Source organism: Myxocyprinus asiaticus, chromosome 32 (genome assembly GCF_019703515.2).
Source record: "Myxocyprinus asiaticus isolate MX2 ecotype Aquarium Trade chromosome 32, UBuf_Myxa_2, whole genome shotgun sequence".
Lineage (NCBI taxonomy): Eukaryota > Metazoa > Chordata > Actinopteri > Cypriniformes > Catostomidae > Myxocyprinus > Myxocyprinus asiaticus.
In genome coordinates, this window is record NC_059375.1 from 16,988,750 (window position 1) to 17,006,373 (window position 17,624).

Below are 17,624 nucleotides of genomic sequence, written 5' to 3' on the forward strand. Positions count from 1 at the left end.
TCTCTGTCGGCTCTTGAAACATTTATTTTATGTTTTTTAACTCACGAACATACAGTATGTTACAGCTGGGGTTAGAATGTTAAGAAATGACGTGTCTGTTCTCTTAGAAAATGACTTGAAGAAGCTTGCCAAGCTTTTAGTGTGCAACTTCCGTGCGCTGGAGTCAGAGTATAGAGAAGAGGACACGCTGCTCCAGTCCCTCATAGATGTACCCATGATCCCTCTGGCCAATGGCAGTGTGGTTTCTCTCAGTTCAGAGGGAGTTTTCTTCCCTCTCAGTGATGTGACACAAACTCACACAGGTAATTAATCAACCCAACTCACATCTCCACCTCCCTGTCTACCTCACCAACTCATTAATAGTCAGGTCACTGAATCTTCAGACATGGGTCAAAATATCCCAGAATTTTTTTATGCCATTAGTTTTGAAAATAGCAACATTTCCACTTTGAAATGAATTAGAGATAATTACTGGAATGATATTTGTACACAAATGTAAAATTTTATTTGATGTTCTCTTTATTTTATCACAATTATGATTATCACTCACTACTCTTATCCTCAGCTGTCCTCAGAACTCAATACATCATATAAATTAAAATATTTATTAGCCTTGATGCACTCAGTATTTGTTTTGTTTGTATCATCTTCTACTTACATTGAAATGGATGCAGCATCATTCAGAATCAATAGTTTTCAGTTACCGATTCCATTGGACAAGTGCACTATTCAGTCAGCTATGATTAATTCAATCCATGAGTGAAAATGTCCAATGACAGGGCGGTTACTGAGATAAAGCGAGTAGTATTCGGCTGGTCATGTGATCCTAATATGGCAGCCCCCATGAGGGGACCCGCTCTATGTAGAATAAAAGCTTTTATAAAGTTACTGATATGACTGGAGTCTTCATCTCATGTGAGTGCTCATGATTTAAAAAATATGTTTCAAAACTATAATTAATTTCTTTAGGAGTAAGACTTTTTTAATGAGCAAAAAATTACTGAGTGCACCTTTAATGAAAACAAATACATAAATTTGTGTCTTTAAAATAATAATTTGTATTATTTCCTGACAGAATAGGCCTATTTTCACTGCTGTATCCCTACTTCTTACCACCGTTATTTATTTTATTTTTTTTTATTTTATCCCCTTTTCTCCCAATTTGGAATGCCCAATTCCCACTATTTAGTAGGTCTTCGTGGTGGCGCTGTTACCTCAATCCGGGTGGCGGAGGACAAGCCTCAGTTGCCTCTGCTTCTGAGACAGTCAATCCACGCATCTTACCATGTGGCTCGTTGTGTATGACACTGCGGAGACTTACAGCACGTGGAGGCTCGTGCTACTCTCCACAATCCATGCACAACTTACCACGCGCCCCATTGAGAGGGAGAACCATTAATCACGACCACGAGGAGGTTACCCCATGTAACTCTACCCTCCCTAGCATCCGGGCCAATTTGGTTGCTTAGGAGACCTGGCTGGAGTCACTCAGCATGCCCTGGATTCGAACTCGTGACTCCAGGGGTGGTAGTCTGCGTCAATATTCGCTGAGCTACCCAGGCCCCCTCTTATCACCGTTATTAGATATTTATGAAAACATTTTAAAAATCAGGCATTATCAAAGTCAACCTTCATTATTGAAATCATCAAGGAAATCGTCTTACCATATTTTACCTGCTGCAATTGTGCTTATATTTTCTGCCACAACCATGATGTGTCAGCTTTGTAACCCAATTTGTAATGAGATTGTTTTGTATTTTCAGAAATGTCTCTCAATTTTGCTAGGTCCCGTTAGTAGATAGCAACACCAGCAAGACAAAATGAATACTGCATTTATTTCTTGTGACATTAGTCTTCATTTTTGGATCTGATGGCGTTGACACATATTGAGGTTGTCACAAAACTAATAAATTAAAACCTTTGAACATGTCTAACAAATTAATCAAAAATAATTCCTTTGTAAACTTTTAGTTTTGAAGTCCAGAACCCTGTTTTGTCTCAGTACTCAAAAATCCATTGCCCTAGTATGCAGTCAGACTTCTCTAGGCCTGTCTGCAATATGAATAATCTTCATCCTCTCCTGCTTATTCCTGAATTATCAATACAGTGAGTCATAGGAGAGCAAGTGGTAGAGCAAGTCACTGTTTGCGTCATTGCAGTCAAAGGGGGTAAATTATTTTGTGAATGAAACCAACACCACAGTTAAGGAATGCATTTGTCATCTGAAATATTAACATTTACTTTATATCTAATCTCAGTTTTAGAGAAATCTTTCAGACCACCATAATGCAGTTCTTTCTGAACATACATAAAGATCAATTTTTCTTCTCCGGCTGCTGTCAGATAAGTTATGAGAGATTTGTCTTCACACAGAGGTGGTGAAAATATGAATTCCAGTTGAATAGTGATGGGTCATGCTAAATCTCTGTGTCAGGTCAAGTCAGGCACATCAGCTAAAAGCAGGGAAATTATGAATTAAATATCAGTATTAGGGCCAGGAGGGTCTTGGCAGGCGCCACAGGAAGTGGGTCATATGGCCACTCATGTGCACTCATGCTTCCTGTCTAGATCTGAAGGCTCTGTACCAGGATCTGAACATTGTGGAGCCCCAGATGCTGGTGTGTCTGGATGAGCTGGGGAACTCACAGGTGCGGGAGCTGCTCCGAAGACTCAATGTTCATGAACTGGAGCCCCAGCAGGTTCTACACCAGCACATCTACCCAGTGCTGAAGAGCAAGGCCTGGGAGGTTAGAGGCCTTCACCTTATTATCTATCAAAGACCCCGTTTTCATCTGGTATTAAGATGCATTTTGGGTGATCCGATCACATGTAGTCAGCCCTAAATATAGGTCTAAACGGGGTCGGATCACAAAAACCACATACGAATGTGGTCAAAAATATATGTGACCACATCACATTTGAGGTGTAAACAGTAATCCGTCCTGTATGCGTCATGGCAGCAGTAAAGCGCCACCCCTCACCTGTCAATCAACCACTGCGCCTAAACAAGAGTTTAATCTTTGCCGTTTAAGAGTGGTTTAAAAGGAAATAACCGTTCGATCAGAAAATTAAAAAAGCGGATGCATACACAGTCACAAGAGCTTCACTGATCTTCTTTAGTGTGTCTGATACTAACACAGATGAGAAGCACAAACACCTGAAGCTCCTTTACTACAGGTAATCCACTAAAATGATGGATGATTCTGCTTGACAACATGCCACATTACGACATCAGTCACTATGTCAGTGTGTTACTGCATGATATTAAAGCGCAACAAAGTGGCGCTTTAATAGCATACAGTAACACACTGACATAGTGATTGATGTTGTCATGAAACAGAGACCCTCCCCTCCAAATACGAACACTAATGGTCACAGAAGACACGTTAAGCAACCAGGTGTAAACAGCGATGTGTCTCATCTGAACACATGTGATCAGATCATCCGAGATGCATCTTAATACCAGGTGTAAATGGGGTCAATGAGATTTAGCTTTTTTGTCACTTTAGCTAATGCTTTTATCCAAAGTTTATAGTGCACTTACAGAAACAACCCTTGGAGCCACCTAAGGTTAAATGAAAAAATTTTCATAATTTACTCACCCTCAGATTATTCCAACCTGTATTATTGTCTTCTGTGAAACACAGTAGGAGAGGTTAGGCAGAATGTCCAAGCTGCTCTTAACCATACAACTTAAAGGAAGCTTTTATGGAGCTTGGCAGTAAACATCACCATCCACTTAAAGGAAGGTTCTGGGTTCAATACAAGTTGAGCTTAATCGACAGCATTTGTGGCATAATACGAAAAAACGAAAACATACGCATAATTTTAAGTAGTCCATAGGACTCTACACACTACATACCAGGTCTTCTGAAATTGTGTGATTGCCTTTTGTGAGGATCAGACCGAATTTTTTGCTATTATTCACTGATAATCTTCCCTTCTGCTATAGTTTACAAATCTCATTTGTAGTCTAGTCAATTTAAACTTTCCATGTCATGTTCAGTCACATGGCACACAAAAACTAATTTGTTGTTAAACCTGGCTTGACACATCTAAAGGTTCCATTTTTTAATGGACCACATGCATGAATGAGCTCTGTCAGAGGGGAAGATTATCCGTAAATAATGTCTTAAATTTGGTTTGTTCCTCGCATAAAGTTACAGTAAATGCATAATGTGCTTTCATCTATTATGAATGTGTCTCATGTTCTTATTTTATTCCCTCTTTCTCTAGAAAAAACCTAAGGACATCATAGTCAGCTACCTGGTGTTTATCAAACTGCACTCTCTGGAACAGGACTACAGGACCCTGGGTGCAGCCATACCAGTGTTGACCAACAGAGGCTTCCTCTATCCCTCAGAGAGCAAGGTCCAGTTTTCTAAAGAGTATGGCAACATCGACCTTCCCAGCATGCTCCCTGGTAAACACAGTAACATCTCTACAAGTTAAGATTCAGAATGTGCACCAGTCGAAAAGGATTCTGGTGTTCCCATTTGTTGTCATTTGTTGTCATCCATACCCTTAAAAGTGTCAAATTAAGGAGACATCCAAAATGTGCAGTGTTGGGGGTACTCCAGGTGGTGGACCATAGTATGGGAAAAAAGTTCTCGTTCCATGCTTGTACCAAAAAATGTATTCGGCCTAGAAATGAAGCAACATTAGATCTCAAGGTCTTTTATAGGAATTTACAAAAGCATGAAATGTGGGGGAACACGAGGGGTTATGTAATGGGAGGGGGTGGATATGGGGTGAAAACTGAATTCCAGAATCCACAGAGCTCAAGCTGACCTCTCAGACTCAACCAATTATTTTCCATTCCTAGGTGTGGACTGGGTCCTGCTGGACCCCTGCTATCTGCGGGCTGACAGAGATGTGACCGGGTGGAAAGAGTTCTTCAGCGTACTGGGAGTGAGAGATTTGCTTATCTTCAGAAAGGAAAAACTGACTTTTACGTTCTCTGAGCTGGTAAGATAGTCTCACATAAAGGTGAAGTCTTATTTCTGTGCCACTAGAATCACCTAATGGAATTTAAAAAATAATGACTGTTCGAACAGATTTCCCAAACACTCCCTCGTCTGTCACTTGTTGGACAAACAGTCAGCTCCGCCCCTAACTCACGCCATTGGTTGAGCCAAAGTTGCTATGTTGGGCTTGTTTGCAACAATGTTTACACTTATCATGGTTTGATTATAGTTGTCTCTGCATATTACGCTGGGATAGAAGAAAATACATTTAAAATAGTAAAAATATTTAAATAATAGTTAAAACAATTACTTCGCCTTTAGGATTCAGCAGGAAAAATTGGCACATGGATCAGTGATACGAAATGCAGCAAAAGCCTAAAGATTTTGCAATGTTTGCAGGGGCATTGCTCTGCGTGCATGCATTTGTGAGCGTGTCACATGGGCTGCCAAATTCTAGCGTGTCACCGGGAGTTTAAACAAGCCAAACTAATGAAGCATGTCAGCGTTTGCTTTTGTTCTGTGCCGAGTATAACAGTGATGTGGGAGCGACCAGGTCAAGGGGAGGGGTATTGCCCTTCATTGAACAATTCATGACTTTCACTGGAGCACCGATGACATCAGAGGCGCTCCTTCTTTGAACCAATCACAGCGCTCTCTGCTTGGAAACCATTTAATGGAATGAAAGTGTGTGGATGCAGTAAAAAGAGGAAGTTAAAGCTGAACGCAACTTTCTGTATTTAAACATCCACCAATGCCATTTATGGTCCGCTGTCCAACATCTTCGATTTTAGTGTCTTAAATAACACATTGCTCATACATGGTTCTATGAATGTGAGTCACTTTCCTCTATAGCTAAATATGAGAACAGCCTACAAATTCCAGACATGAAGAATTATGCAACCATGTAACACAGAAAACACTGACCAAATTTTCCACAATGGCCCTACCCTAAATCATTCAGTGATATACACTCCATGCTTTTCTGAATGCTTTGAAATTTACATCAAGAAGGTCAGCGAAAAATCTACAGTCCACTCTTTTTTCCATCCACACCAGTTTAGTTTACAAATTGATGTTTTTTTTTTTTTTTTATCTTCAGTAAATTAGGCTATCTAGATGAATATAAATACTGCATAATAATTAATAATAGCATATAATTCAGTCTTTTATTTTCAGCTCTTAATATCTCAATATTTTATATTTGTTCTGAAATGGCTTAAAGCTTCTTCTTTTTTTTTTTAATGAGATGAACCATTGTTTAGACCAAATAGCCATTGCTGCACATTTCATACATAATAGTTATTCAAAGTACACTGAATACAATGCCAATATAGCAGTACACAATAATAAACATAAATATTTAACTACGTAGGCCTATTTGTTTTTTCTAAAGCATTTTAAAGCACGTGAACATTATTGAGTGATAGCGCAAACAAACCTTTGAACCAATTCATTGAAGCAAACAGTTTGAAAGAACTGCCCATCAGAGATGCTATGAATACAATAAGTCTTAACAGTCTTATATTCAGACTGGCCTACTTCAGGTCTTTAGGAAGCTGAATGGTAAAATCTAAAATAATATTAAAGGAATATTGTGGGTACAATACAAATTAATCTCAGTTGATAGCATTTGTGGCATAATGTTGATATCAACTAAATGTATTTTGACATGTCCCTCGTTTTCTTAAAAAAACAAAACAAAAAAAAAAGTGCAGCGAGGCACATACAGTGGAAGTGAATGAGCCAATCCACAAATGTTAAAGTGCTCACTGTTTCAAAATAATAGCTACAAGATGTTAACATTATGCAAGTTAACATGATTTTAGTAATAACATTGTAATAACCTTTTCTGTATAAAGTTTTATCCAATTTTAAACCCTAAAACATCTGTTAAATTGACCATTTAAGCAACTTTACTGCTCAAATAATACATACGTTTTAACAAGAATTTGTGTGAGTCCTTTTATAAAATTATAAGCTTCACATTTCTGCCTTTTATCTCTCAAAACATTATCCCGATTCACTTAAATTGTAAGTGCCTTACTGTAACCCGATTTTTGCTGCTGCTTTTGTTTTTTTGTTTTTTGAAGAAAAGAAATGAAGGGGCATATCAAAATTAATTTTTGTGGTAATCAGCATTATTTCACAAATTCTGTCAATTGAGCTTAATTTATATTGAAACCAGAATATTCCTTTAAATATATTGTTAATATTTGATATATATATATATATATTGTATGCCCAGCCCTTGTATAGCACAATTTCCTACAAAATTCTGTTTTCCTGCAGTGGAACCGGAAAAGCAGTGAAGGAAACACTGGTATAGTATTTTGAGACAGTTTGCTGGGGAGCATATGAGGTTTGCCCATTATTTATTCTGTATTCATCAAGCTGCTCTTGATGTTGAATAGCTTGGCTGGTGTGTACATATATATGTGCATACTGAACTCATCTTCATAAGAGCTCAGTGGTCAGAGTGCAGTAGCTAGTGCTAAAGCTGCTCTGACAGTTAATCCAAACATTGTCATTCCCAGCTCTTCCTACCAGTGATCTACCACAACCACCACACTCACATGAGTCTGAATAACCTATATAATCTCTCTCTCTCAGGCATCCAGCCCATGGGCAGTGGAGAGTGAACTGTGGTCTAAGCCTGCAGATGGGGTGTATGTCATAGAAGATCAGCACTGTGCAGAGTTTCATTCCCTGGTCACTGCCAACCAGCTCCCAGCTAACACCAAACTGCAGCAAAGACAAGCACTTATCAGCCTTCTGGACAAGAACTGGGACAAAGGGTAAAGAAACTGATACAAAAAAATGCATTTGTTTTCACAGTTGGTTCGATTGTTTGGTCTGAACAGGAATTCCCATTTGATTTAACACCAAAACTACACGCAGAGAACAGCACTTGCATTTGTCTGCAATAAGTGTGACAAAGCCTGCAAATATGTGAATTATCCATCATCGATAGTGGTTCACTTTCGCGAGTTAGGATATATTGCTTTCATACCAACTACTTACTGTATCAGAGTTCTTATGAGCCATAACACCTTCTCAAACGGACTTGGTTGTGTTTCCCCGGTGCGCTCCAGAGTTCGGAAAACCGCTTTCACACCAACCAGATGAACCTATCGGACTTGGGTCCACACCGAAAGCACTCTTGTATTTCTTCATTTATTTACTCTGCTTTGCTCCCATCTCAAATCACTCTTGGCTTAAGTCAAGTCAATTTTATTTGTTTAGCGCTTTTCACAACACGCATCATTTAAAAGCAGCTTTACAGAAAATGATGCTGTAATGTCTGTAATATCTTAAAGGCCTCACTGAGATGTTTAAATGGAAAAAAGAGATTGAAAATCATGCTTTTAAAATTATTTGTCTTTAGGCCCCCAGTGAGCAAGCCAAAGGAGACTGTGGCAAGGAACCGAAATCTCCATAAGATGTTAGTTAATGGGTAAAACAAAACAACCTTGGGACCAGATCTCAAGGAAATATAAAGCTGAGTATCGTCGGCATAACAGTGAAAACTAATTCCTTGGTTCCTGGTAGTGTCTCGTAGGGGAAGCATATACAAGGAGAAATGCATAGGACCTAATACTGGGCCCTGCGGCACTTCTACTTGATCTGACAATTCCTCATTTAGACAAAGTTTGAACTTCTGCAGTTAATCGAGGCAAAATATTTATATAAACACTGGCCCTGAACACTTACTTAGTTTACTCATTTTAAACCATGACCTGCACTGCACATAAATAACTACTAATATGGACATTATATTCATGTTGTTTAGCCAGAGGGGAACTGGCACCCACAAAACTGGAAACCACCTGGTTTCTCCCAAGGTTATTTTTCTCCATTAATCGACATCTTATGGAGTTTTGTGTTCCTTGCCACAGTCGCCTTCTGCTTGCTCACTGGGGTTCTAAATACAATTATTATTTAATTATTTATTTACTATTTTTATAGACAATTTACAATCATATTTAATCAAACTACATAATGATGACTCTAAGACTTTATAAATATAACAGTTTAATTTTCTGTTAATGCATGATTTTCTGTAAAGCTGTTTTGAAATGATGTGTGTTGTGAAAAGCGCTATACAAATAAAAATGACTTTGCTTGACTTGACAAAGTGGTAGCGGTTGGATAAATAGGACCTAAACCATGCTAATGCCTGTCCAAAAATGCCAACATACAGTGCATTCAGAAAGTTATCAGGCACTAAGATCTAATAGCACTAGAGGAGAGATGTAGCTGAGGTCAGATAATAAGAGCGAGTCATTTTGATATTTTCTCTGTCTCTGTACTATGATGGGGCCTAAATCCTGAATAAAATTCTTCACAAATACCATTTCTCTGTAAAAATGAACATAGTTGGGAGGACACTACCTTTTCTAGTATTTTAGGCATAAATTGGAGATTTCAGATCAGTCTATAATTAGTAAAGTCTCCAGGGTTAAGCTGTGGTTTGATGTCCTAAAGAGTTAATAATATTGAGAAGAGGTTCTGAAATTACGGGAAACACCACTTTAAGTAGCTTAGTGGGTACAGGGTCTAGCATACATGTTGTTGCTTTTCATGCTTTAATACGTTTTGTAGCTCTTCCTGACATATAAAAACAAAGGTCTGAAGTTGCTTGGTAATTCTATGCAACATTGTCTTCTGAGGTGCTGTGGCAAACAGTTGCATAATTCCAATTTTCTTTACTATGGTCTCAATTTTATTGGTAAAGAAATTCTTAAAGTCATTACTACTATGCTGCGAGGGAATATCTGGTTCAGTCCAAGCTTTGTTCCTTGGCAAATTAGCCATTGTATTGAATAATTACCTAGGATTGTTGTGGTTAAGGTTCTTTGGCTCTGTACTATGGCTGGAAACACCAAGCAACTCTAAACTCAGACTCTCAGAAACAGAGCCGTCTGCCATCAAGCAATGCCATAATCCTGTATGATCCACAGCTGGTGGTGGAGAAATCCACTCCATTTATGCTCAATCTGCTGAGCACTACCACATTATCTCGGCTAACAACTCTTTAGACAGATTATTCTAACTCTCCGGTTGAGTGGAGGAAATGGATATTAGCATGGCATGGAGCTTGTGTGTAAGGCATTCGGATTTAACAGTTAGGTGACAAGGTCATTGTCTGTGTTTTATCCTTTTTGATTTCATAAGCTTTAAAGAGGAGAAAATGTTGTGCTTTATTTGGGTTATTCTCTAGCTCTGACTGAATATGTCTGCCTTAGTCCATTAAATAAATGGGTCAAATCTGTAGTATGTTTAAAAACTATTAAACCACATCAGAACCAATTTTGGACTTAATGGAAACACACATCAGTTTATTTTTGGTACCATGGTTTTCTTTGTTGCTTTATCAAGGAAAAAAATTGTGTTGGGTGAATTCACTAAGGATAAATTGCACCTGGTAAAAGCTCTGTTTATTTCAAGAAGCTCTGAAATACCTGGAGAGAGCTATCAGTTAGCATTCCCATTCATCTCTATTGAGGTGCTTAGCTGGCGCAGGGTCCCCCTGACTTCCCCAGAAGTGAGCGCGATCTTGGCACCAGAAAGATTACGTCCTCATAAAGCTCATAACACAATGTGCATGTGGTAATGGTAGGCTACAGTAATGTGAATGTGGCCTGGGTGATCACATTAGGTAAAAAAAGAATTACTATAAATAAATTACTGATGGAATTTTACAACAAACCCTGAAGAGTCAATTAGCATAATTCAAGGCCATCTTAAAAAAGGCATCTTTCCAGTTTGACGCATTATAAATTATGCATTACAAATCAATTCACTATTTGCTATAATCAGTAATAATAATAATAATTTGTTACATTTATATAGCTCTTTTCCAGACACTCAAAGCACTTTACATTATATAGGCTGAATCTACTTCATAAAACCACCACCACCAGTGTGCAGCATCCACAATATTGTTTAAATAACCATGACACAAGACTGCAAAATCAAGAGTTCCCATTTGTTTATTACTTTACTTAGGGTGTCCAATGCATAAGATATGTACATAAAGTGTAGGAAACAGGTGTCTTATCGTCCTCTCTTGCTGTGTGTCAAACAAGGATGTGTACATTTTGTTACTCGTTTGGTGTTTATACGATGTCAATAGAATGAGGTGTGAAAAACAAGTCAATTTCATGCTTTTAGGAGTCCGCCCTAAAAAATCGGTCACCAGAAAAAGATGTAGTGCAATGTAATGAAATATTTGTGATCAAAATGTTTCTTGTATAAAAAAATGTAAATAAGAATGTATGTTTTTGAATGGCCATCAATGGGCATACATGCTCTTAAGCACTGGGGGGTGTAGTTCCTGCATCTACCAGCAGGAGCTAACAGGGACCTGCAAACCATCCCATTCCTTTCCCCCTGGTTTATTTGCATGTGCTGTCTGCTCTGGTTTAGTGCCAGATTCACTAAAGGAATTATGCAGATCAGGCAACTGCAGAAATGCGCCCACAAAATCTGTGCTGAATGCAATTGGTACAGCAGAATCCCAATCTTGCATAGTATATTTCTGTGCACTATATTGAGGAGGAAGCAGCTGATCATTGTGATCTGGCTCATACTGCTGGGACTGTACAGCATTACTCCACTACTGTGATCAAGACGCCTGAATCATCTCTTTAACATTCTGAAAGTGCGCATGACTACATGCACATCTAGATATATGCCAGGTTATAATGCTCTTCAACATCATTTGATCATTATTTGATGAATTGCTGCTGCAATGATTAATAGAAAATATACACAAACATCTCTAAGAAAAAAAATTCAGTTTACCGCCTACTGTCCTCAGGCGGCAAGAGTGCAATGTTTATTGTGCCATTGACCTATACACGCAAGGATAATTGACCTAGCCTACACATTTCCCGGCAAATCAGGGGTGGGGCCTGAAGGGTGGCATGGGGTGGCAGCTGCCACCCTAAAAATGAGCTTTGCCACCCCACTTGCCACCCAAAGTCGGACCCCGCTCACATCCTGGAGATGGTGTGCAATGGCTTAACCCGTCCATGCTGCGCATGGTCCATAACAACGTTCCGCAAGCAGTGTGTGAGTTCCTTTTTTAACGTGGTGACATTAGTTGGTTCAGATGCGCTTATGAGATTCCATGTATTTTAGTTTAGCGTTCCTGTCGTTGAACCTTCCCCTCTCCCCCCACCACCCCAGCTGAAGTGTATGACTTATTGTGCTGTTCTGTCTGTTGCCTCACTTGAACCGTCTAACATTGCCCTCCTTTATGCTCCATTTCCATTAATAAGCAAAATGATGTTCACCAGCCCATCCAGCTTTATAGCAAATGTGTCTTTTAGTGTTTTTTTTTTGTTTGTTTTTTTTTAACCAAAGAGGGAGTTGGACTGTATATTGATGATATGCATCTAGACAATCTATAATTTATTAATGTAAAGCATCTAGACATTGCACACCTTTTTACATGAAAGCCTGTCATATTTTGTTACAGAGAGAAGTATTCACAATACCTCAGAGCACAAATCTTGGACAGCCAGGGGCAATCCATGAGGGTGGCCAAATCCTCCTTCTGCCATTACCTCACCCAGCTGCCCTGGGTACCAGCGCGCAGACCGCCGTGGGAGGAGGGCCGCCCCGTATCCTACCTGCAGCCTAAATCTGTCTACATCTTTTCTACTGACGTGAACCACCTCCTTGGATCCCACGTTGATTATGTGCACATGGTCCCCAGTGAATTCACCAGAGCCATAGGTACAGTACATGGTCAGCTACAGGCGTTTAGATATAGGCCATTTAAAGTTGAGCAGCCTCAGTAGCATGAGACTAGCTTTTCAGAGTTGAGATTTTTATTGTCACATGGACTACTTTTATGATACTTTTGGGACTTTTTTTAAGCTTTATAGTGTGTCACTAACCACTGCCGTTGTATTGAATAGACAGACTGAGATATTAATCAAAACATCTTCTTTTGTTTTCCACATATGAAACAAAGTCATATAGGTTTGGAAGTAAATAAAAATCTAGTTGATTTCTAGGTCAGATATCTTGTTTTACATTATAAAAAGCAAAATGGTCTGTGATGCAAATTCATGTTGACTTTGATTTTGCCCTATTTCTTTTAGAATACACCCTAACGTATTCTATCATAATTGAGATTAAATGATGTTGCAGGAATAAAACACACTGTTAATGTGGAGGACATGATAGGCTATCTGAAGTGTTGGTGCACTAAGGTGTCCGAGAATCACTCAGAGGAGCCTGAGGGTGCAGAATTCACCACAACCGTAGAGCACATACACACTGTGTACCGCTACCTGTATTCCGAGTGCTCTAGCATCCAGCTCAAAGTCTTGTTTCAGCACTCACCTGCTGTCTTCATCGAGTATGAGAGGTAAGATATAATTATCTCCACTTAACACATAAATCCCTACAAAACGTAATTGTTTTACCAAACAAGAGTTTTATTGCTAGAGGTCACCAAGTTGCTGTACTAGTAGACTTTCCCGGTACTTGGTGCCAGGGCCGGTACTAAGATGCAATCTCTGGGAGGGGGGCATTTTGAACTTTAGGAAGTTGTTGCCTCTTCATTTGACCGGGAGGTGGGTATTAGAAGTTTCTGGGGGGATCAAGGAATATCTCATCCCCTCCGAGCCCCCTTAGACCCAGCCATGCTTGTTGCACTAATGTTAGTGGTAAGCTGTGCAACTGGCCATAACCTTTGAAAGTTGGATCACAAATTAGATGTTTTGGTGGTAAAAAAATAAGCTGTCATTATATATTTACCAGTAATCAGTTTTCTGCTGATAAAAATTCTGCAGGGAAAGTGTTTGAATATAAGTTGCAACAGTGTATAATACATCAAACTATGATCAAGATGCATGAATCAAGCTCACTCAGAATGCTGAAAATTTCCGTGCTGGTTTCTTCTTATTCTTGCTTATAGGATGGAAGATTGGTGCTCTGGGCGTTTCTACCATCTAAAGGAGGTTTGCTGGATTGATCCAACTGGCATGTTCCAAAGATACAAAGAGCTGATTCGAAGGCCTGACAGTGGGATACAGGAGCCCAAAGTACTGGCACCATTTTATACCAATTTGCAGGACATGAAGAGCATGTTCAAGGTGTGTTTCAGGTTTTGTCATGTTTGGTTCCACAAATAGCATTTTAGGGCGTTTTCACACCTAGTTCTTTGAGCACTCTGAGTGCTCTCAGAGCGGTATAACGTGTATATGTGAACAACCCAGTTGGTCTCAGACCCCCCTAAAAGGACCCAAAAGCGAACCGTACTCAGACCACCTCCTGAGTACGGTTAGTTTGTGGGTCCTTTTGTGGTTTGATTGATTTGTGCAATGTGAAAGCGAAGAGGTACCAGTCCGCTTTACATTTTATGACATAAGTACCTCGTGGTTTGCCATACATTGCTGCATTACATACTTCATATTCCAGTCACAATTTACTGTCCACATATGAGAATGTTAAGTGAATATAGATATACCATGACGTGTTTCTGTGTCTCATATTCCGTTCTTGTATTATTTGAGCACCTAAAATGAATGGACCAGCCACATTCAGAGCATTGCAGTGCATTAAGATGAACCACTTTAAAGTGCTCTGATGGGCGTACTGTCTACGGTGGTTCGCGCCAAACTCCTATGAAAATACAAGCAAGGATTTTTATAGTTTCACTTTAATTTTATTAGCGCAATGGCAAATGTTCTTGTCTCATACACACAATGTAAATGGCATGCAGGAGGAGACGCTTGCTTGCTCCATTACTCTCGAGATGATAGATAAAGAAACATATTTTCATATGCACATAGTATTAAAAATGTTTTCCTTCATGCGAAATAAGGGCTTGTAGGTTTTATCGGAGAACCTTAACATAACGTGAGAGATTGAAGAATTTAGGACAGAAATACAGTATACATTATTAGTACTGCATCATGTAATATAATTGGCGATGTTGTCTGGGTTTCATAAATGATATTTATGTAATTCTATCCCTGTGAAATAATTTTTAAAGCCTTAAAAGTAATCATATAGCCCCATTTTATTATATGATTTCAAGTTAAACATCAGTAAATGACTACTTAAGTTGTAGGACTATCTGTAATAAGCATACGCACACCTTAAGAAGTATGACAATTTGTATGACAATTGCTTATTATAATAATCACAATTATTTATGAAAAATTGTCAGCCAAGTTTCATTATCGTAACAGCCCTAGCTGCAATGGGGTCTGAGTTCTTAAGGAGCTGTGGTGTGAACAACAAAGGGTCTGAGACTACAATAATGTGAAGAGGACCAAAAAAGAAACTTGGTCCTCTTAAGTCCACTTACATTGTGAACACCAAAAGCGCTGAGGTCATTTGTGGCTGGTTCCCTTCTGGTTCAGTTACCGAACTGGGTTTGGTTCAGTTAAAATGTACAATATGTGAAACCACCCTTAAAGAACTAATTAAGAAATTCATTTATTCTTAAGTGCTATTAAATGGAGCTTTTTTTTTTATTGTTGCAGTCTCTCAAGGTGGACTCAAATCCATCCATGACGCAGTATGTTACCCTCTTGGAGGCTGTTTGTGAGTCGGCGCCCCTTGCTACAGGAGACGTGGTCCAAGATGTCTCTGTCATTTTTGCCAAACTAGGTAAGACTTTAAAGGGATAATTCACCTGGAAATGCAAATTCTGTCATCATTTACTCTCCCTCGTATTGTTCCAAAACCTGTGTGACCTTCTGTCTTTGTGTAGCACAAAAGGAGAAGTTTGGCAGAATAATAACCTCAGTCACCATTCACTGTAACTGTGTGGAAAAAAAAAAGATGCAATGAAAGTGAAAGTGAATTTTCATTTTTGGGTGAACTATTCCTTTAACGATGGCCTGCATTGATATTTATTGACTGGTATTTTATTCTGGTCCTCTAATATGCTTGTCTCTCTCTCTCAAAAAAAGCTGATAAATGTAAAATACCTGTTCATGGAGAACAGGATCAAGACATTCAACTAGATGCCACCTACTGCAGCTCTCTGAAAAGTGAGATCAAGTCACAGAAGCCATTTGTTGCTTAGCTCTCTATATGTTTATTGAGCTTGTTCACTCTGCAAGGTCTATAAAGATAATTTGATTTGTTTATGGTCTTAACAGAAATGGTGTCTCATAAAAAAGTGTTCCCGACCAAGAGTAATGTCTGGGTCACATTAGCTCGTAAGCCCATGATCGCAGACAGCGCTAACTTGGAGAAGATCTTTAAATCACATAGTGTGGTTTGTCTGCTAAACCTGCCGTCTGCCAACAAGAGAGCAGCAAACAAATCCAGGCATGAAGGTAATGCTTTAACAAGCCATAGTAAACAAACTAATGCTTTTGTTTTTGTGGCTATTGACAAGGCCCACAAAGGAATCTGCATAGTTTTTCACATTTTTTGCATTGATTTTGGGTTACAATCTGCAGAATTCTGTGAATAAGAATTGTATACATACACTACCATTCAAAAGTTTGGGGTCACTTGCCTGAAATCTTTTGATCTGAAGGCGTATGCTTAAATGTTTGAAATTAGTTTTGTAGACAAAAATATATTTGTGCCACCATATTAATTTATTTCTTTACAAAACTAAAATGTAATAAAAAAAAAAAAAAGTTTTGAAATGGATGACTTGGACCAAATAATAAAGAAAAGCAGCCACTAAGTGCCCAACATAGATGAGAACTCCTTCAGTACTGTTTAAAAAGCATCCCAGGGTGATACCTCAAGAAGTTGGTTGAGAAAACGTCAAGAGTACATGTCTGCAAATTCTAGGCGAAGTGTGGCCACTTTGAAGATGATAAAATATAACACAGTTTTGATTTATTTTGGATTTTTTTTAGTCACAACATAATTCCCATATTTCCATTTCTATTATTCCATAGTTTTGATGACTTTACTATTATTCCAAAATGTGAAAATAAAATAAAGAATGATTAAGTGACCCTAAACTTTTGAACGGTAGTGTATATGACATAAAAACATATCGTTTTAGCTTAATTGACCATCAGGATCATCTAGAAATCAATATCCTGGTTTTGTTTCCTTAGGCAAGTTGCATTTCAGTGAGAAGGAGACATTCAGTGAGAGAGACCGAGAGTTGTTCTTGGAGATCTGTGGGATTAAAAGAATCTCCCAGTGTGTGACCACTGAAGCGCAAACTGAAAGCTACAGACCTTGCCATTCCTTGCAGAACCTGGTGCGGCAGGTCATCCCTTACATCCAGAGGTTCATTTTCCACCATGCAGATTTTGGAGAGGTTTACAGTGAGCTGAAGGAGAGTGGGATTGCTAAACAGATCACCTCAATGAGTTTTGGACAGGTAGGCATGCTAGAGGCATTTCTTCTGAGAATGCTCTGCTTTGCCTGCTAACTGCTTGCTGGCTATTGCATCATATTCTTTTAGAGGGGAGTAGAATGGAGGAAAAAAATACAAGTTTGTATTTTTGCAGGTCGGGAAGCTGTATATTCATTATCGCCTTGAGGTGTCAGATGGGGACCCAATCTTTGAGTGCGAAGACATAATATGTCTTCTGAAAGACAAAAAAGAACTATATATTCACAAAGATCATCTCTCAGCCAAACTGGACATCTGCAGGTAGGGTGTCTGCCATGTTACTGTGTAGTTTTAACAAGTTTAGT

The 17,624-nt window shown here is 38.8% G+C and overlaps 1 protein-coding gene across 3 annotated transcripts in view; it reads left to right on the forward strand.

Moving 5' to 3' along the window:
* Positions 1–17,624, forward strand: part of LOC127422831 (uncharacterized) — a 60,279-nt gene that overhangs the window by 34,212 nt on the left and 8,443 nt on the right. For all 3 annotated transcript variants that reach the window (XM_051666622.1, XM_051666623.1, XM_051666624.1), the window contains 13 exons: positions 108–302; positions 2,569–2,747; positions 4,237–4,423; positions 4,826–4,968; positions 7,578–7,762; positions 12,454–12,713; positions 13,134–13,353; positions 13,906–14,083; positions 15,482–15,608; positions 15,914–15,994; positions 16,106–16,285; positions 17,033–17,304; positions 17,435–17,580. In XM_051666622.1, the coding sequence (XP_051522582.1) occupies positions 108–302; positions 2,569–2,747; positions 4,237–4,423; positions 4,826–4,968; positions 7,578–7,762; positions 12,454–12,713; positions 13,134–13,353; positions 13,906–14,083; positions 15,482–15,608; positions 15,914–15,994; positions 16,106–16,285; positions 17,033–17,304; positions 17,435–17,580 (2,353 nt within the window). The remainder of the gene's footprint in view (positions 1–107; positions 303–2,568; positions 2,748–4,236; positions 4,424–4,825; positions 4,969–7,577; positions 7,763–12,453; positions 12,714–13,133; positions 13,354–13,905; positions 14,084–15,481; positions 15,609–15,913; positions 15,995–16,105; positions 16,286–17,032; positions 17,305–17,434; positions 17,581–17,624) is intronic.